General features: G+C 43.0%; 1 protein-coding gene across 2 annotated transcripts; it reads left to right on the top strand.

Annotated features, from left to right (window-relative positions):
- The first annotated feature begins 4,132 nt into the window (after nucleotides 1-4,132).
- On the top strand, nucleotides 4,133-15,919 carry dera (deoxyribose-phosphate aldolase (putative)). 2 transcript variants are annotated; one of them, XM_041869242.2, is made up of 10 exons: nucleotides 4,133-4,279; nucleotides 5,126-5,223; nucleotides 5,647-5,795; nucleotides 6,469-6,486; nucleotides 6,573-6,649; nucleotides 6,939-7,073; nucleotides 9,204-9,332; nucleotides 13,785-13,897; nucleotides 14,130-14,279; nucleotides 15,327-15,919. In XM_041869242.2, the coding sequence occupies exons 1-10, from the start codon at nucleotides 4,249-4,251 to the stop codon at nucleotides 15,381-15,383; spliced, it is 957 nt and encodes a 318-aa protein (XP_041725176.1). In that variant the 5' UTR covers nucleotides 4,133-4,248; the 3' UTR covers nucleotides 15,384-15,919. The 2 variants fall into 2 exon arrangements, with proteins under 2 accessions (XP_041725176.1, XP_041725174.1); XM_041869240.2 differs by lacking the exon at nucleotides 6,469-6,486 and having other exon boundaries at nucleotides 5,647-5,794; nucleotides 6,554-6,649.
- The last annotated feature ends 2,038 nt before the right edge of the window (nucleotides 15,920-17,957 follow it).

The following is a 17,957-nucleotide window of genomic DNA, read 5'->3' as shown; positions in this document are numbered from 1 at the left end:
CATCAAAACTCACCACTGTTTGAAACACAGATGACCTCATCAAAACTCACACAGCACTGTTTGAAACACAGAGCACCTCATCAAAACTCACACACCACTGTTTGAAACACAGAGCACCTCATCAAAACTCACACACCACTGTTTGAAACACAGAGCACCTCATCAAAACTCACCACTGTTTGAAACACAGACCACCTCATCAAAACTCACACAGCACTGTTTGAAACACAGAGCACCTCATCAAAACTCACACACCACTGTTTGAAACACAGAGCACCTCATCAAAACTCACACACCACTGTTTGAAACACAGAACACCTCATCAAAACTCACCACTGTTTGAAACACAGATGACCTCATCAAAACTCACACAGCACTGTTTGAAACACAGAGCACCTCATCAAAACTCACACACCACTGTTTGAAACACAGAGCACCTCATCAAAACTCACCACTGTTTGAAACACAGAGCACCTCATCAAAACTCACACACCACTGTTTGAAACACAGAGCACCTCATCAAAACTCACACACCACTGTTTGAAACACAGAGTACCTCATCAAAACTCACCACTGTTTGAAACACAGATGACCTCATCAAAACTCACACAGCACTGTTTGAAACACAGAGCACCTCATCAAAACTCACACACCACTGTTTGAAACACAGACCACCTCATCAAAACTCACACACCACTGGGCCTCCCGAGTGGCGCAGCAGTTTAGAGGCGTCACTCTAGACGCCTCGTAGTGCTAGAGGCGTCACTACAGACCCAGGTTCGAATCCCGGGCTGTATCACAACCGGCCGTGATCGGGAGTCCCATAGGGCGGCGCACAATTGGCCCAGCGTGGTTAGGGGAGGGTTTGGCCGGGGGGGGCTTTACTTGACTCATCGCGCTCTAGCGACTCCTTGTGGCTGGCTGGGCGCCTGCAAGCTGACCTCGGTTGTCAGGTGAACGGTGTTTCCTCCGACACATTGGTGCGGCTGGCTTCCGGGTTAAGTGGGCGGGTGTTAAGAAGCGCGGTTTGGTGGGTCATGTTTCGGAGGACGCATGACTCGACATTCGCTTCCGGAGCCAGTTGGGGAGTTGCAGCGATGAGACAAGATCGTAATTAGGGAGAAAAAAGGGGGTAAAAAAAACAACAAAGAAAAAATGAGAATCAGAACCAAAGAGTTTGAAACAGATTCAGACAGTCAGAAACAGAACCAGACAGCTAGAAATGGAATCAGACAGTTAGAATCATAACTAGACAGCTAGAAATGGAATCAGACAGTTAGAATCATAACCAGACAGCTAGAAATGGAATCAGACAGTTAGAAACTGAATCAGAACCAGACAGCTAGAAACAGAATCAGAACAAGACAGTTAGAACCAGACAGTTAGAATCAGACAGCTAGAAACAGAATCAGAACCAGACAGTTAGAAACAGAATCAGAACCAGACAGCTAAAAACAGAATCAGAACCAGATAGTTAGAAAGAGAATCAGACAGCTAGAAACAGAATCAGAACCAGACAGTTAGAAACAGAATCAGAACCAGACAGCTAGAAACAGAATCAGAACCAGACAGTTAGAATCAGAACCAGACAGTTAGACACAGAATCAGAACCAGACAGTTAGACACAGAATCAGAACCAGACAGTTAGACACAGAATCAGAACCAGACAGTTAGAAACAGAATCAGAACCAGACAGTTAGACACAGAATCAGAACCAGACAGTTAGAAACAGAACCAGACAGTTAGAAACAGAATCAGAACCAGACAGTTAGACACAGAATCAGAACCAGACAGTTAGACACAGAATCAGAACCAGACAGCTAGAAACAGAATCAGAACCAGACAGCTAGAAAAAGAATCAGAACCAGGCAGTTAGAAACAGAATCAGAACCAGGCAGTTAGAAACAGAATCAGAACCAGGCAGTTAGAAACAGGGCGACTAAGGAACTAAGAAACTTTATACCATTTAATAGATTTTCACAAAAGGCTATAAAACATTACAAGGTCTCCTAACATATGGCTGCTCCATAATATTGTGGGGCGGTGCCATGGCAACAGGGTTGGTGGTGGAATGCTTTGGGGCCAGCACAGGACTCTGCCACTCCGCTCCCAAGCCACAGTTAGCACACACACACACACACACACACACACACACACACACACACACTACAGGACTACAGGAGACAGCAGAGAGAGCACGCACCCATCCACATCGACGGGGCCGCAGTGGAGAGTGTCAAAAGCTTCAAGTTCCTCGGAGTGCACATCACTGACGACCTGAAATGGTTCCTTCACACAGACAGTGTGGTGAAGAAGGCGCAACAGCACCTTTTCAACCTCAGGAGGCTGAAGAAATTCGCCTTGGCCCTAAGACCCTCATGAATGTATACAGATGCACCGTTGAGAGAATCCTGTAGGAAACTTCACCGTCCGCAACCGCAGGGCTCTCCAGAGGGTGGTGTGTCAGCCCAACGCATCACCAGGGGCACACTGCCTGCCCGCCAGGACATCTACAGCACCCGGTGTCACAGGAAGGCCAAGAAGATCATCAAGGACCTCAACCACCCGAGCCACGGCCTGTTCACCCCGCTACCATCTAGAAGGCGAGGACAGTACATGTGCATCAAATCTCCAGGCCATTAGACTGTTAAACAGTCACCACTAGCCGGCCTCCGCCCAGTACCCTACTTTACTTGGCTCATCGCACTCTAGCGACTCCTTGTGGCTGGCTGGGCCCCTGCAAGCTGACCCCGGTTGTCAGGTGAACGGTGTTTCCTCCGACACATTGGTGCGGCTGGCTTCCGGGTTAAGCTGGCGGGTGTTAAGAAGCGCGGTTTGGCAGGTCATGTTTTGGAGGACGCATGACTCGACCTTCGCCTCCCGAGCCCGTTGGGGAGTTGCAGCGATGAGACAAGATCGTAATTAGGGAGAAAAAAGGGGGTAAAAAAACAAACAAATAAAAAATGAGAATCAGAACCAGACAGCTAGAAACAGACAGTTAGGAATAGAATCAGACAGTTAGAATCAGAACCAGAACCAGACAGTTAGAAACAGAATCAGAACCAGACAGCTAGAATCAGAACCAGACAGCTAGAAACAGAATCAGTACTAGAGACAATGTTGGATTAACCATGGTGGAGCATGCCAGCTTGGCACTTAGCTTCTTCCTCTCTCTCGCTCTCTCTCTCTCTCTCTCTCTCTCTCTCTCTCTCTCTCTCTCTCTCTCTCTCTCTCACCCTCTCTCTCCCTCTCTTTCTCTCTCTCTCTTTCTCTCGCTCTCTCTCTGTCTCACTCACCCTCTCTCTCTCTCTGTCTCACCCTCTTTCTCTCTCACCTTCTCTCTCTTTCTCTCTCCCTCCCCCTCTCTCTCCCCCTCCCCCCGCTCTCTCTCTCTCACTCTCTGCAGGCCTGTCAAGTCTCCTTTCCATCACCATAATTACTGATTGAGTCACTGATTACCCAGCCCAATGAGATGCCTCTGATATGGCAATAAAGCATTCACTCGATCTTCCTCTCAGATCTGACTCCAGGTCAGGTCTGGGTCCCAAATGGAACCCTATTCCCTTTATAGAGTGCCCTGGTCCAAAGTAGTGCACTGTATAGGGAACAGAGAGCCATTTAGGATGGGACGCATCCCAGATCAGGTCTGGTTTTCATCCATAGCTTACGTACTACTTCTCAGGTTTGCCCACAGGCTGTTGGCATCTTGGCAGATTGACTGCGCTGTAGAAATGCATGGTGTCGGTCGGTTCAACTTGTTCCATAGTATTCTGGTCGTGTTCTGGTTTCGGCAACAGGTGACGGATGTCATGTCTATGTGCTTGATAGACAGGCAGGAACTAAAATGTGGTTAGTTACATGAAGGACTAAGAAATAGCCTATATTATATTATATCAAATCGATTGCTTTGATTTGGAATATTTCAAAAATCAATTAAAGGGATCAGTTATTGGCACAATAAATACAGAATATTTAAGTAGAACTGTTGGTTAAAAAAATTCTTACGAAAAATATCTATTATCATTGAAAATATGTAATCGTTCATCTTTTTTTATTGATAAAGATCCTTCAAACGTACATATTATGACGCCCCTTCGAGCTGAACCGTGATTGGTGGATTGAGGGGGGCGGTGACTATACATTCAGGAAGAGGTCCATGGACCGTAAACTCTTCTGGTAGCAAATTAGCTAGCTAGGTGAATCTGCTGGAAAAAATAACACCGTTCGTTCGTTAAATCGTCGTTAATCATGTCTGCAAGAAACCCGGGAATTCCCCTTGGTAAGACTCGCTTCCTTATTGTGGGAAATACACGTTTATCCTGCAACATTAGTCAAATCCAGCTAAATAGCTATCGATTGTGTTAGCACGTGCATCCAGATAGTATAAACTTTTAGCTGCTACCATAGTGTGTTTTATGATTATCAAGAATGTCCTAAACAATGTTTTGACTGTGACACTTAAGCCTAACTGAAAGAGTTTGGTTTCAATCAAACAAATGCATGTAAGAAGTACCGCTCTCACGTGATGTAAATTTAAGTACACAATGTATTTTACAATCACTGCACATTTTGCATGTCAACCGTTTTTAATATGTGTCTAGTTAGGTAACATGTAGAGAGATACTTTGTATCATGTCTAGTGAACACTGTAAATATAGTAGCTAGTTACACGCTGAATTACTGTATGTTGGTGGTCTTGACTCTCATGATGTCCTGGCTAATATGTTTCCAATGACACCTCAGTGCAGCCAGGGTGAATCATGTGACTAATCTATCGGTGATCTCTTGTTGTTTGACTGTACTAAGACCCCGGAAAACATTTCCGATACAGGCCTAACCATCGGTTTGTTAACTACTGTAAGCCTACTTGATATTCGGTAGATATCTGAACAGAATAGTGGATTCGGTGAGAAATAGGCCTGCATATACCTCCAATATAAACTTATATGGAAGCGTTGTGGGCAGCGACCACATACCAACTTCAGTGTTTCTTATCAACCTTCCATATTGATGTTGCTGTTATTGTGTGTGTGTGTGTGTGTCTGTGTGTGTGTCTGTGTGTGTGTGTGTGTGTGTGTGTGTGTCTGTGTGTGTGTCTGTGTGTGTGTGTGTGTGTGTGTGTCAGACCTGGAGTGGGTGTCCAAGGTGCGCGTGAACACCCAGGCAGTGCTGAAGAGAGCTCAGCAGATCCAAGGACGCAACAAGAACAAGAAACAGTGGCAGGTAGGGGCTTTGGGGGTAGCATTGGTCTCTCTGTGTGTGTGTGTGTGTGTGTGTGTGTGTGTGTGTGTGTGTGTGTGCGCAATACCTTCATCTCCAATGTTTTCCTATAAATCTCATAAGAAGACACAAGATGAAATGATAAAGTGATGCTCAGTTTGTATTGTACTATTAGAAGAAGGATATACAGGATGCTCAGTTTGTATCCTACGATTAGAATAAGGATATACAGGATGCTCAGTTTGTATCCTACTGTTAGAATAAGGATTGGGATGTACAGTATGGTTTTGTATGTTATCTAGTGTTGAAGTGTTGTCCACACCCAACCCCTTGTATTGAGAACAAACAGTTATACACCGCGGTATGAGTTGACATCTGGCTCTGTGTCACTACATTAACCCATGATGCTCTCTGTCTTGTCTCCAGGCGGCGTGGCTGCTGCGGGCGGTGACCTGTATTGACCTGACGACCCTGGCTGGTGACGACACGCCTGGCAACGTCCACCGGCTGTGTATGAAGGCTACCCAGCCTGTACGCACTGACCTGCTGAAGAGCATGGACATGCATAACGAAGGTATGGCGTGGGTGGGGGGCGTCTGTCCGACGGTCTGTCCGCGTCTCGCCCTCTCTCCACCTCACCCTTGCTCCAGAGACAGACTAGCTTTACATGGCTCTTCATAAAGCATGTGTATGAAATGTGTTAGCATGTTAGCGCTACATCCTCCTGAACATGACTGATGTTCTATACTTCATACTTGTTCTTTAAGTCACGACTTAACTGATGTAATATTTACCCACTAGAGGGCGACGTACTCCTTAACTCATGTAATATTTACCCACTAGAGGGCCACATACTCCTTAACTCATGCAATATTTACCCACTAGAGGGCGACGTACTCCTTAACTCATGTAATATTTACCCACTAGAGGGCGACGTACTCTTTAACTCATGTAATATTTACCCACTAGAGGGCGACGTACTCCTTAACTCATGTAATATTTACCCACTAGAGGGCGACGTACTCCTTAACTCATGAAATATTTACCCACTAGAGGGCGACGTACTCCTTAACTCATGTAATATTTACCCACTAGAGGGCGACGTACTCCTTAACTCATGTAATATTTACCCACTAGAGGGCGACGTACTCCTTAACTCATGAAATATTTACCCACTAGAGGGCGACGTACTACTATGTTTCTCATGATAGGCCTATCTTTGGTGGTGGCAAAGAGTGAAGTTGTATCTGTGACTACTGCAGCAGTGTGTACCTGTCTCAGTTAGCTAAGAGGTGTATGTAACTATATGTTCTGGTTGTGTCTGTGTATCTAGGTGTGACTACTGCAGCAGTGTGTGTGTACCCGTCTCGTGTGGCTGATGCTGTGAAGTCCCTGAAAGCAGCCAACTCCAGCCTACCTGTGGCCTCAGGTAAGAGAGAGGAGGAAGTCTACCTCCGTGTCATTCTCTAGTTGGACAGTCCGGGTGTATGTTGTCACTAATGAAGTACAGTTGTCACGTCTGTCATCCTCTGATTGGTTGTGCGTTTCTTTTGTTATTTTGATTTATTTATTGATCGATTAATATAGATATATATGATTTATAACACACATAGGCGACTCATACAGCCACAACACGAATGAAATAACAGGATGTTTTAGACATGAAAAACTATGGAGACCGACTCAGCAAAGTCAGTGACGTCTATCTCTGTCCTCAGTGGCGACAGGTTTCCCTGCAGGCCAGACCCCTCTGAAGACCAGGCTAGAGGAGGTCCGTATGGCCGTAGAGGATGGAGCTATGGAGATAGATATAGTCATCAACAGGACTCTGGCCCTCACTGGACAGTGGGAAGGTATGGTATATATTATTATATACACTCACTGGCCAGTTTATTAGGTACACCAGTACCGGGTCGGACCCCCCCTTGCCTTCAGAACAGCCTGTTACTTACATACATACAGTCAGCTAGAACATGAAAACATACTGTCAACTGGAACCTGAAAACATACTGTCAACTGGAACCTGAAAACATACTGTCAACTGGAACCTGAAAACATACTGTCAACTGGAACCTGAAAACATACTGTCAACTGGAACCTGAAAACATACAGTCAGCTAGAACGTGAAAACATACAGTCAGCTAGAACGTGAAAACATTCAGTCAGCTAGAACATGAAAACATTCAGTCAGCTAGAACATGAAAACATACAGTCAGCTGGAACCTGAAAACATACAGTCAGCTGGAACCTGAAAACATACAGTCAGCTAGAACATGAAAACATACAGTCAGCTAGAACGTGAAAACATACAGTCAGCTAGAACGTGAAAACATACAGTCAGCTAGAACGTGAAAACATTCAGTCAGCTAGAACATGAAAACATACAGTCAGCTAGAACATGAAAACATACAGTCAGCTAGAACATGAAAACATACAGTCAGCTAGAACATGAAAACATACAGTCAGCTAGAACATGAAAACATACAGTCAGCTAGAACATGAAAACATACAGTCAGCTAGAACATGAAAACATACAGTCAGCTAGAACATGAAAACATTCAGTCAGCTAGAACATGAAAACATTCAGTCAGCTAGAACGTGAAAACATAGTCAGCTAGAACGTGAAAACATTCAGTCAGCTAGAACATGAAAACATTCAGTCAGCTAGAACATGAAAACATACAGTCAGCTAGAACATGAAAACATACAGTCAGCTAGAACGTGAAAACATTCAGTCAGCTAGAACGTGAAAACATTCAGTCAGCTAGAACATGAAAACATACAGTCAGCTAGAACATGAAAACATTCAGTCAGCTAGAACATGAAAACATTCAGTCAGCTAGAACGTGAAAACATACAGTCAGCTAGAACATGAAAACATTCAGTCAGCTAGAACATGAAAACATACAGTCAGCTAGAACGTGAAAACATACAGTCAGCTAAAACATGAAAACATTCAGTCAGCTAGAACATGAAAACATACAGTCAGCTAGAACATGAAAACATTCAGTCAGCTAGAACGTGAAAACATTCAGTCAGCTAGAACGTGAAAACATACAGTCAGCTAGAACATGAAAACATTCAGTCAGCTAGAACGTGAAAACATTCAGTCAGCTAGAACGTGAAAACATACAGTCAGCTAGAACATGAAAACATTCAGTCAGCTAGAACGTGAAAACATACAGTCAGCTGGAACCTGAAAACATACATGATACTTTCAGCTGCTTCTATAACATAGTTGACACAAACATTGTGTACAAAGTATGAACTATGATGTTGCTATGACAGTATGAACTATGATGTTGCTATGACAGTATGAACTATGATGTTGCTATGACAGTATGAACTATGATGTTGCTATGACAGTATGAACTATGATGTTGCTATGACAGTATGCGCTATGATGTTGCTATGACAGTATGCGCTATGATGTTGCTATGACAGTATGAGCTATGATGTTGCTATGACAGTATTCGCTATGATGTTGCTATGACAGTATGCGCTATGATGTTGCTATGACAGTATGAGCTATGATGTTGCTATGACAGTATGAGCTATGATGTTGCTATGACAGTATGAGCTATGACGTTGCTATGACAGTATGAACTATGGTGTTGCTATGACAGTATGAACTATGATGTTGCTATGACAGTATGAACTATGATGTTGCTATGACAGTATGAAATATGATGTTGCTATGACAGTATGAACTATGATGTTGCTATGACAGTATGAACTATGATGTTGCTATGACAGTATGAGCTATGATGTTGCTATGACAGTATGAGCTATGATGTTGCTATGACAGTATGAGCTATGACGTTGCTATGACAGTATGAGCTATGACGTTGCTATGACAGTATGAGCTATGACGTTGCTATGACAGTATGAGCTATGACGTTGCTATGACAGTGAAGGTGTGTGGTGGAGTGTCCATTTTAAATGACCTCTCTCTCTCTCTCTCTCTCTCTCTCTCTCTTCAGCCGTGTATGATGAGGTGTGTCAGTTCAGAGAGGCCTGTGGGGAGGCTCACATGAAGTCCATCCTGGCTATAGGAGAGCTGGGGACGTACACTAACGTCTACAAGGCTAGTCTGGTGGCTATGATGGCTGGTGAGCGTGTTCTCTCTCTCACACACACACACAGACACACACACACACACACACACACAGTCTCACACACACACACACACACACACACACACACACACACACACACACACACACACACACACACACACAGTCTCTCACACACACACACACACACACACACACACACACACACACACACGTCTCTCACACACACACACACACACACACACACACACACAGGGCGCTATTCTGACTCGAGATCCAACTCCCATTTTCTGTCGTCGTTGTTGATGAATGATTTGCGAAAATCAAGAGTTGTATGTGCTCTCATCTCACCTCTGAATCAGGCCCAGTGATATTGTATTACACATGGTGCAGTTTGTCATGTTCTCCTGTGGGAGGCGCTGTTGTTCAGGCTGCTCTGTCTTTGTACTTAGCTAACCTGATGAACGCTCTCTCTTTTATACACACACACACACACACACTGAACTGTACACTTAACTACCCGTCACATAATAAGCCGATTACTGTACCAAATTGTCAGCCGGTCCGATAGAGATCGTTATTAAAATACATTGCTTTTGTCGGCGCGCTTGCTCCTTAATCTCCCCTTGTTCTATAAATTGCGTATGAGATTCCAGAAATTGAATGATAATTTTGCCTATTAATCTATGACGGAGGCTATTTTACTCCCCTACACACACACACACACACACACACACACACACACTCACACACACACACACACACTCTCACACACACACACACACACACACACTGCCTGCTTGCCCACGCTAGCCAAATGAAAAGAGCGCCATTACCACCATCCTCGTTTAATAACCTCTATCCATTATCAGGTCATTAACATCCCCATAACCAATCTACGGAATTACTCCTCTGTCTGAGGAGAGAGAGAGAGAGAATGAGAGAGAGGGAAAGATGGCGAGAGAGAGAGAGGACGTTATGGGGAAGAGAGAGAGAGGGAGGGAGAGAGAGAGAGAGGACGTTATGTGGAAGAGAGAGAGAGGGAGGGAGAGAGAGAGAGAGGACGTTATGGGGTAGAGAGAGGGAGGGGGAGAGAGAGAAAGGGGGTGAGAGGAGGAAGAGAGCGAGAGACACAAAGACATAAATAAAAAAGGAAAGAAAGAAAAAATATGACTGTAAAAATACATAGTACATGTCTGTAATGGAGCGTAAAGTGTTCATCAGCCTGGTAATGTAAAAATACATAGTACATGTCTGTAATGGAGCGTAAAGTGTTCATCAGCCTGGTAATGTAAAAATACATGTCTGTAATGGAGCGTAAAGTGTTCATCAGCCTGGTAATGTAAAAATACATAGTACATGTCTGTAATGGAGCGTAAAGTGTTCATCAGCCTAGTAATGTAAAAATACATAGTACATGTCTGTAATGGAGCGTAAAGTGTTCATCAGCCTGGTAATGTAAAAATACATAGTACATGTCTGTAATGGAGCGTAAAGTGTTCATCAGCCTGGTAATGTAAAAATACATAGTACATGTCTGTAATGGAGCGTAAAGTGTTCATCAGCCTAGTAATGTAAAAATACATAGTACATGTCTGTAATGGAGCGTAAAGTGTTCTGTAATGGAGCGTGAAGTGTTCATCAGCCTGGTAATGTAAAAATACATAGTACATGTCTTAATGGAGCGTAAAGTGTTCATCAGCCTGGTAATGTAAAAATATATAGTACATGTCTGTAATGGAGCGTAAAGTGTTCATCAGCCTGGTAATGTAAAAATACATAGTACATGTCTGTAATGGAGCGTAAAGTGTTCATCAGCCTAGTAATGTAAAAATACATAGTACATGTCTGTAATGGAGCGTAAAGTGTTCATCAGCCTGGTAATGTAAAAATACATAGTACATGTCTGTAATGGAGCGTAAAGTGTTCATCAGCCTGGTAATGTAAAAATACATAGTACATGTCTGTAATGGAGCGTAAAGTGTTCATCAGCCTGGTAATGTAAAAATACATAGTACATGTCTGTAATGGAGCGTAAAGTGTTCATCAGCCTGGTAATGTAAAAATACATAGTACATGTCTGTAATGGAGCGTAAAGTGTTCATCAGCCTGGTAATGTAAAAATACATAGTACATGTCTGTAATGGAGCGTAAAGTGTTCATCAGCCTGGTAATGTAAAAATACATAGTACATGTCTGTAATGGAGCGTAAAGTGTTCATCAGCCTGGTAATGTAAAAATACATAGTACATGTCTGTAATGGAGCGTAAAGTGTTCATCAGCCTAGTAATGTAAAAATACATAGTACATGTCTGTAATGGAGCGTAAAGTGTTCATCAGCCTGGTAATGTAAAAATACATAGTACATGTCTGTAATGGAGCGTAAAGTGTTCATCAGCCTGGTAATGTAAAAATACATAGTACATGTCTGTAATGGAGCGTAAAGTGTTCATCAGCCTGGTAATGTAAAAATACATAGTACATGTCTGTAATGGAGCGTAAAGTGTTCATCAGCCTAGTAATGTAAAAATACATAGTACATGTCTGTAATGGAGCGTAAAGTGTTCATCAGCCTAGTAATGTAAAAATACATAGTACATGTCTGTAATGGAGCGTAAAGTGTTCATCAGCCTGGTAATGTAAAAATACATAGTACATGTCTGTAATGGAGCGTAAAGTGTTCATCAGCCTGGTAATGTAAAAATACATAGTACATGTCTGTAATGGAGCGTAAAGTGTTCATCAGCCTGGTAATGTAAAAACACATGTCTGTAATGGAGCGTAAAGTCTTCATCAGCCTGGTAATGTAAAAATACATAGTACATGTCTGTAATGGAGCGTAAAGTGTTCATCAGCCTGGTAATGTAAAAACACATGTCTGTAATGGAGCGTAAAGTCTTCATCAGCCTGGTAATGTAAAAACACATGTCTGTAATGGAGCGTAAAGTCTTCATCAGCCTGGTAATGTAAAAATACATAGTACATGTCTGTAATGGAGCGTAAAGTGTTCATCAGCCTGGTAATGTAAAAATACATAGTACATGTCTGTAATGGAGCGTAAAGTGTTCATCAGCCTGGTAATGTAAAAATACATAGTACATGTCTGTAATGGAGCGTAAAGTGTTCATCAGCCTGGTAATGTAAAAATACATAGTACATGTCTGTAATGGAGCGTAAAGTGTTCATCAGCCTGGTAATGTAAAAATACATAGTACATGTCTGTAATGGAGCGTAAAGTGTTCATCAGCCTGGTAATGTAAAAATACATAGTACATGTCTGTAATGGAGCGTAAAGTGTTCATCAGCCTGGTAATGTAAAAATACATAGTACATGTCTGTAATGGAGCGTAAAGTGTTCATCAGCCTAGTAATGTAAAAATACATAGTACATGTCTGTAATGGAGCGTAAAGTGTTCATCAGCCTGGTAATGTAAAAATACATAGTACATGTCTGTAATGGAGCGTAAAGTGTTCATCAGCCTGGTAATGAACTGTCATTAGAGACCAGGGGGAGGAGACAGAAGGAAAGGAGGATGGAGGGATGGTGATGTTTCACCAGGGCTCGTGGTTCATCTATTTAAAAGCCTGTCATTTCATCTTCTATTTTTATCCAGAAAGCTGATAAAGACATAATTGTCTCAGAAGGAAAGGAAGTAGAGAAATGGAGAGATGAAGGGAAGGGAGGGAAGAGGATAAATGAAGGGTTATATTGATGAAGCAGGCAGCACACACCCTCTGTTAGCCCTGCCACAGTGTCACAGACACCATATGTTCTCCTCTGGCTCTGGAGACCCTGAGAGCAGGTCGGCCCTCAGTGGAACGTCTCTGGAGACCCTGAGAGCAGGTCGGCCCTCAGTGGAACGTCTCTGGAGACCCTGAGAGCAGGTCGGGCCTCAGTGGAACGTCTCTGGAGACCCTGAGAGCAGGTCGGTCCTCAGTGGAACGTCCCAGGAGACCCTGAGAGCAGGTCGGCCATCAGTGGAAAGTCCTGTTTCAGTCAGATACTTTAGAAATAGCTGTACCTCTTATACTATAGTAGTACTATAGTAATACTATATTGTATTGTATTTTAGTCCAGTCTGATGACATCTCTAAATCCCAGTTTCCTATTTTCATACAATCACATGTATTTCTGGAATTGTAGAGTGTTTTAAATGTGTGTACTGTATTTTAGGTCATCTATAAGTCTAGTTTCCTATTTCTATAGCTCATCCTGCTTGGATGGGAACTTTCTGGAATTGTACGATGTTGAAAAGCTGAATAGATTCCATATTGATGGCTAGAATGAATTGTAATGGTGACAATAGCACAAAATTGTCCACCGGATGTTGTCTCGCATGTTATACATTGCATTCGGGAAAGTATTCAGACCCCTTGACTTTTTCCACATTTTTGTTATGTTACAGCCTTATTCTAAAACAGAGGTCATTAAGGTCAGTTGAGGAAATGAGGTCATGTCTTTAACTGTGTGTGTGTGTGTAACAACAGGGTCAGACTTCATCAAGACGTCAACAGGGAAGGAGTCTGTCAACGCTACGTACCCTGTCGCCATAGTGATGGTCAGAGCCATCCGGGACTACTTCCTGAAGACTGGACATAAGGTGTGGGTTTTAGTGTGTGTGTGCTTCTCTTAGAATCCATCCAGTCAAGTCAGCTGAATTTCATTCCGTTCAGTTCTAATCAATACCATTCAACAGACGATATGTACATCAGATATAAATGTATGTAGTTACCTAAACAATGTTCCCTGTTGACTGGCCCTGCCCCTCATGAAGTCTTATTGTTGCCTTACTGACGAAGCTGGTCGTTCCTGTCCTGTGAATCGTACCCTAGGTTGGTTTTAAGCCTGCTGGAGGGATCCGTACAGCCAAGGAGTCGTTGGTGTGGCTGACACTGATGAAGGAAGAGCTGGGAGACGAGTGGCTGAGCCCTCACCTCTTCAGACTGGGCGCTAGTAGTCTATTGGCTGACATAGAGAGACAGGTACACACACACACACACACAGACACACACACACACACACAGAGACACACACACAGACACACACACACAGACACACACACACACACACACACACACACACACAGACACACACACACAGACACACACACACACACACACACACAGACACAGACACACAGACACACAGACACACACAGACACACACACACACACACACACACACACACACATACAGACACACAGACACACACACACACACACACACACACAGACACACTCACACACACACACACACATACACACACACACAGAGACACACACACACACACACACTCAGGTCCTATCAACACAAGTCCCATAACATTAGTGCTGAGAGCAGAATGGCTTGGTACTGTAGGAAAATAATGGTTTAGTTTGTCTGTTAGTCATGACCTTTAACCTCTACAATTATGGTTTAGTTTGTCTGTTAGTCATGACCTTTAACCTCTACAATTATGGTTTAGTTTGTCTGTTAGTCATGACCTTTAACCTCTACAATTATGGTTTAGTTTGTCTGTTAGTCATGACCTTTAACCTCTACAATTATGGTTTAGTTTGTCCGTTAGTCATGACCTTTAACCTCTACAATTATGGTTTAGTTTGTCTGTTAGTCATGACCTTTAACCTCTACAATTATGGTTTAGTTTGTCCGTTAGTCATGACCTTTAACCTCTACAATTATGGTTTAGTTTGTCTGTTAGTCATGACCTTTAACCTCTACAATTATGGTTTAGTTTGTCCGTTAGTCATGACCTTTAACCTCTACAATTATGGTTTAGTTTGTCTGTTAGTCATGACCTTTAACCTCTACAATTATTGTTTAGTTTGTCAGTTAGTCATGACCTTTTAACCTCTACAATTATGGTTTAGTTTGTCCGTTAGTCATGACCTTTTAACCTCTACATGTCACTGTTCCAGACCTTTTATTAACAACGGGGTCATAATTAAATGGTCCACTCTATCTAGCTCAGTGTTTTAACTGTTTTAATGAATCCTCTTTTCTTATTCCATGTTTCTCTGTTCTTCCAGATCTACCATTACGTGACTGGTCACTACGCAGCCTATCACCAGATGCCCATGGCCTGAAACCATGGTTACCAATTCAAAGTGACCAATCCGAAACCTCACCAAAATCAGCCTATCACTGTGCAGATTGCTTACAGGTTCCTCAAAGACATCTGTTACTGTACTTGTCAGGAATGTGTTCATTTGAGAAGATGACCCAGATCAAGTGAAGGAAAGAGCCGGCCATTTCACTGTATACAGTTCATACAGTACTTCTGGATTATCTTACTCTTTGTGCCTTGAGACCGTTAACCGGTATTGTTTCATCCAAACAATGTGACATTATTATCCTGTAATAATTGAGTGAGTGTTGATGAGTCAGTCTTAATGAAAACAGAAAACTGTCATGAAATTAGAACGAGCATGAGAAGTAGTTTTAAACTTGTAGTTATGAGAATACTATATTATACACAATATAAAGCGCTCAATTCAGTTTTCCGTCTCATCCAATTACTGTCCTTGCTGTAAAGAGAGAATGAAACCCATTATAAACACGTATGGTTGGACATCTTGTTGAAGATGTTGAGGCATGATTAAAGACCATATACACCATCAAACATGATGAATTGTTATTCAGATGAGCTAAAATACAAAAACTTTATTGTGCGTTAGGTTCTCACAAAATGGAAATTGGTCTTTGGCACTCTGGCCTACAGCTCTGGCCTACAGCTCTGGACAACAGCTCTGGCCAACAGCTCTGACTAACAGCTCTGACTAACAGCTCTGATTTACAGCTCTGACTAACAGCTCTGACTTACAGCTCTGACTAACAGCTCTGACTTACAGCTCTGGCCTACAGCTCTGGCCTACAGCTCTGGCTAACAGCTCTGACTAACAGCTCTGACTAACAGCTCTGACTAACAGCTCTGATTTACAGCTCTGACTAACAGCTCTGACTAACAGCTCTGATTTACAGCTCTGACTAACAGCTCTGACTTACAGCTCTGGCCAACAGCTCTGGCCAACAGCTCTGGCCAACAGCTCTGGCCAACAGCTCTGGCCAACAGCTCTGGCCAACAGCTCTGACTAACTGCTCTGACTAACAGCTCTGACTTACAGGGTAACTGTATTACACCACTACAGATTCTCTTTCTGGGCACGTCGTCAATATTAAAGGACAAAAAAAACTCCAGGTCCTGTGTGCCCTTTATCATGGTATCTACAGCATATAATCAGCTGGAAGTCTATTCATGTGAACCGTTTTAGGCACGCCACCTGTCTAATGACGTGCCTGCCTGGGTGCTGAATATGTTCTAGACTGTTCTCCTTTTGGACTAACTTTCATTAGCGGGGAGCTCAGTGAAACCGAGAGAGGGTTAATGAGGGGCTAAGTGAATTTAAATGATCTGATTTGAAACCGCTCTGTTTGGACGCAGCTTCATTTAAAGACGGAAGAAAACTTTCTTCCCTCGGTCTCCACCCTCTTCTTCTGTTCTTTAAGGAAGATATCCCAGGCCGTAACCTGGACGAGAACAGAGGAGAGGATCAAAGAAATAACATTCATTGTGGAATGGGGGATGTGATCCTTGAGAGGGAGTGGAGAAATCTTGTCTAAAGAGGGATTGAGCCTGCTGAGGGAGAGAGGGGTGAAGTCTTGTCGAAAGATGGAAGGAGAGAGTACACTCAGGGGGAAGGAAGAGAGGTGTGAACACAGCAGGGGTTTGGGATTAGGGCATGATGGGATATTTCAATTGGAAGTACGCAAAGCCTCACGTTTTATCTAATGAAATAAAGTTTTAGATAAGTGGGTGTGGCTTAGCAGAAAGTCTGGTTTCTCTATTACAGGATGAGGGCATATTGAATTCAGAGTGGATGAGGATGAGATGAGGAAGAGGATAAGAGGATGAAGATGTGGATATGAGGATGAGGATGAGGAAGAGGATGAGAGGCTGCGGTTCTGGAATTTCTGGAACCTGACTTGCCTTGGCTATTGATACGGAGATTTCTGCAAATGTGCAGGATAGATTTTGTATGTATCTGCTGCTCTACTCTGCTGTCTACATACAGTGGGGAAAAAAAGTATTTAGTCAGCCACCAATTGTGCAAGTTCTCCCACTTAAAAAGATGAGAGAGGCCTGTAATTTATCATAGGTACACGTCAACTATGACAGACAAAATGAGAAAAAAAATTCCAGAAAATCACATTGTAGGATTTTTTATGAATTTATTTGCAAAATATGGTGGAAAATAAGTATTTGGTCAATAACAAAAGTTTCTCAATACTTTGTTATATACCCTTTGTTGGCAATGACACAGGTCAAACGTTTTCTGTAAGTCTTCACAAGGTTTTCACACACTGTTGCTGGTATTTTGGCCCATTCCTCCATGCAGATCTCCTCTAGAGCAGTGATGTTTTGGGGCTGTCGCTGGGCAACACGGACTTTCAACTCCCTCCAAAGATTTTCTATGGGGTTGAGATCTGGAGACTGGCTAGGCCACTCCAGGACCTTGAAATGCTTCTTACGAAGCCACTCCGTCGTTGCCCGGGCGGTGTGTTTGGGATCATTGTCATGCTGAAAGACCCAGCCACGTTTCATCTTCAATGCCCTTGCTGATGGAAGGAGGTTTTCACTCAAAATCTCACGATACATGACC

Source organism: Coregonus clupeaformis, unplaced genomic scaffold, assembly GCF_020615455.1.
Source record: "Coregonus clupeaformis isolate EN_2021a unplaced genomic scaffold, ASM2061545v1 scaf0454, whole genome shotgun sequence".
Lineage (NCBI taxonomy): Eukaryota > Metazoa > Chordata > Actinopteri > Salmoniformes > Salmonidae > Coregonus > Coregonus clupeaformis.
Note: the sequence above shows the minus strand (reverse complement) of the source record. Positions and strands in the feature narration are given on the sequence as shown.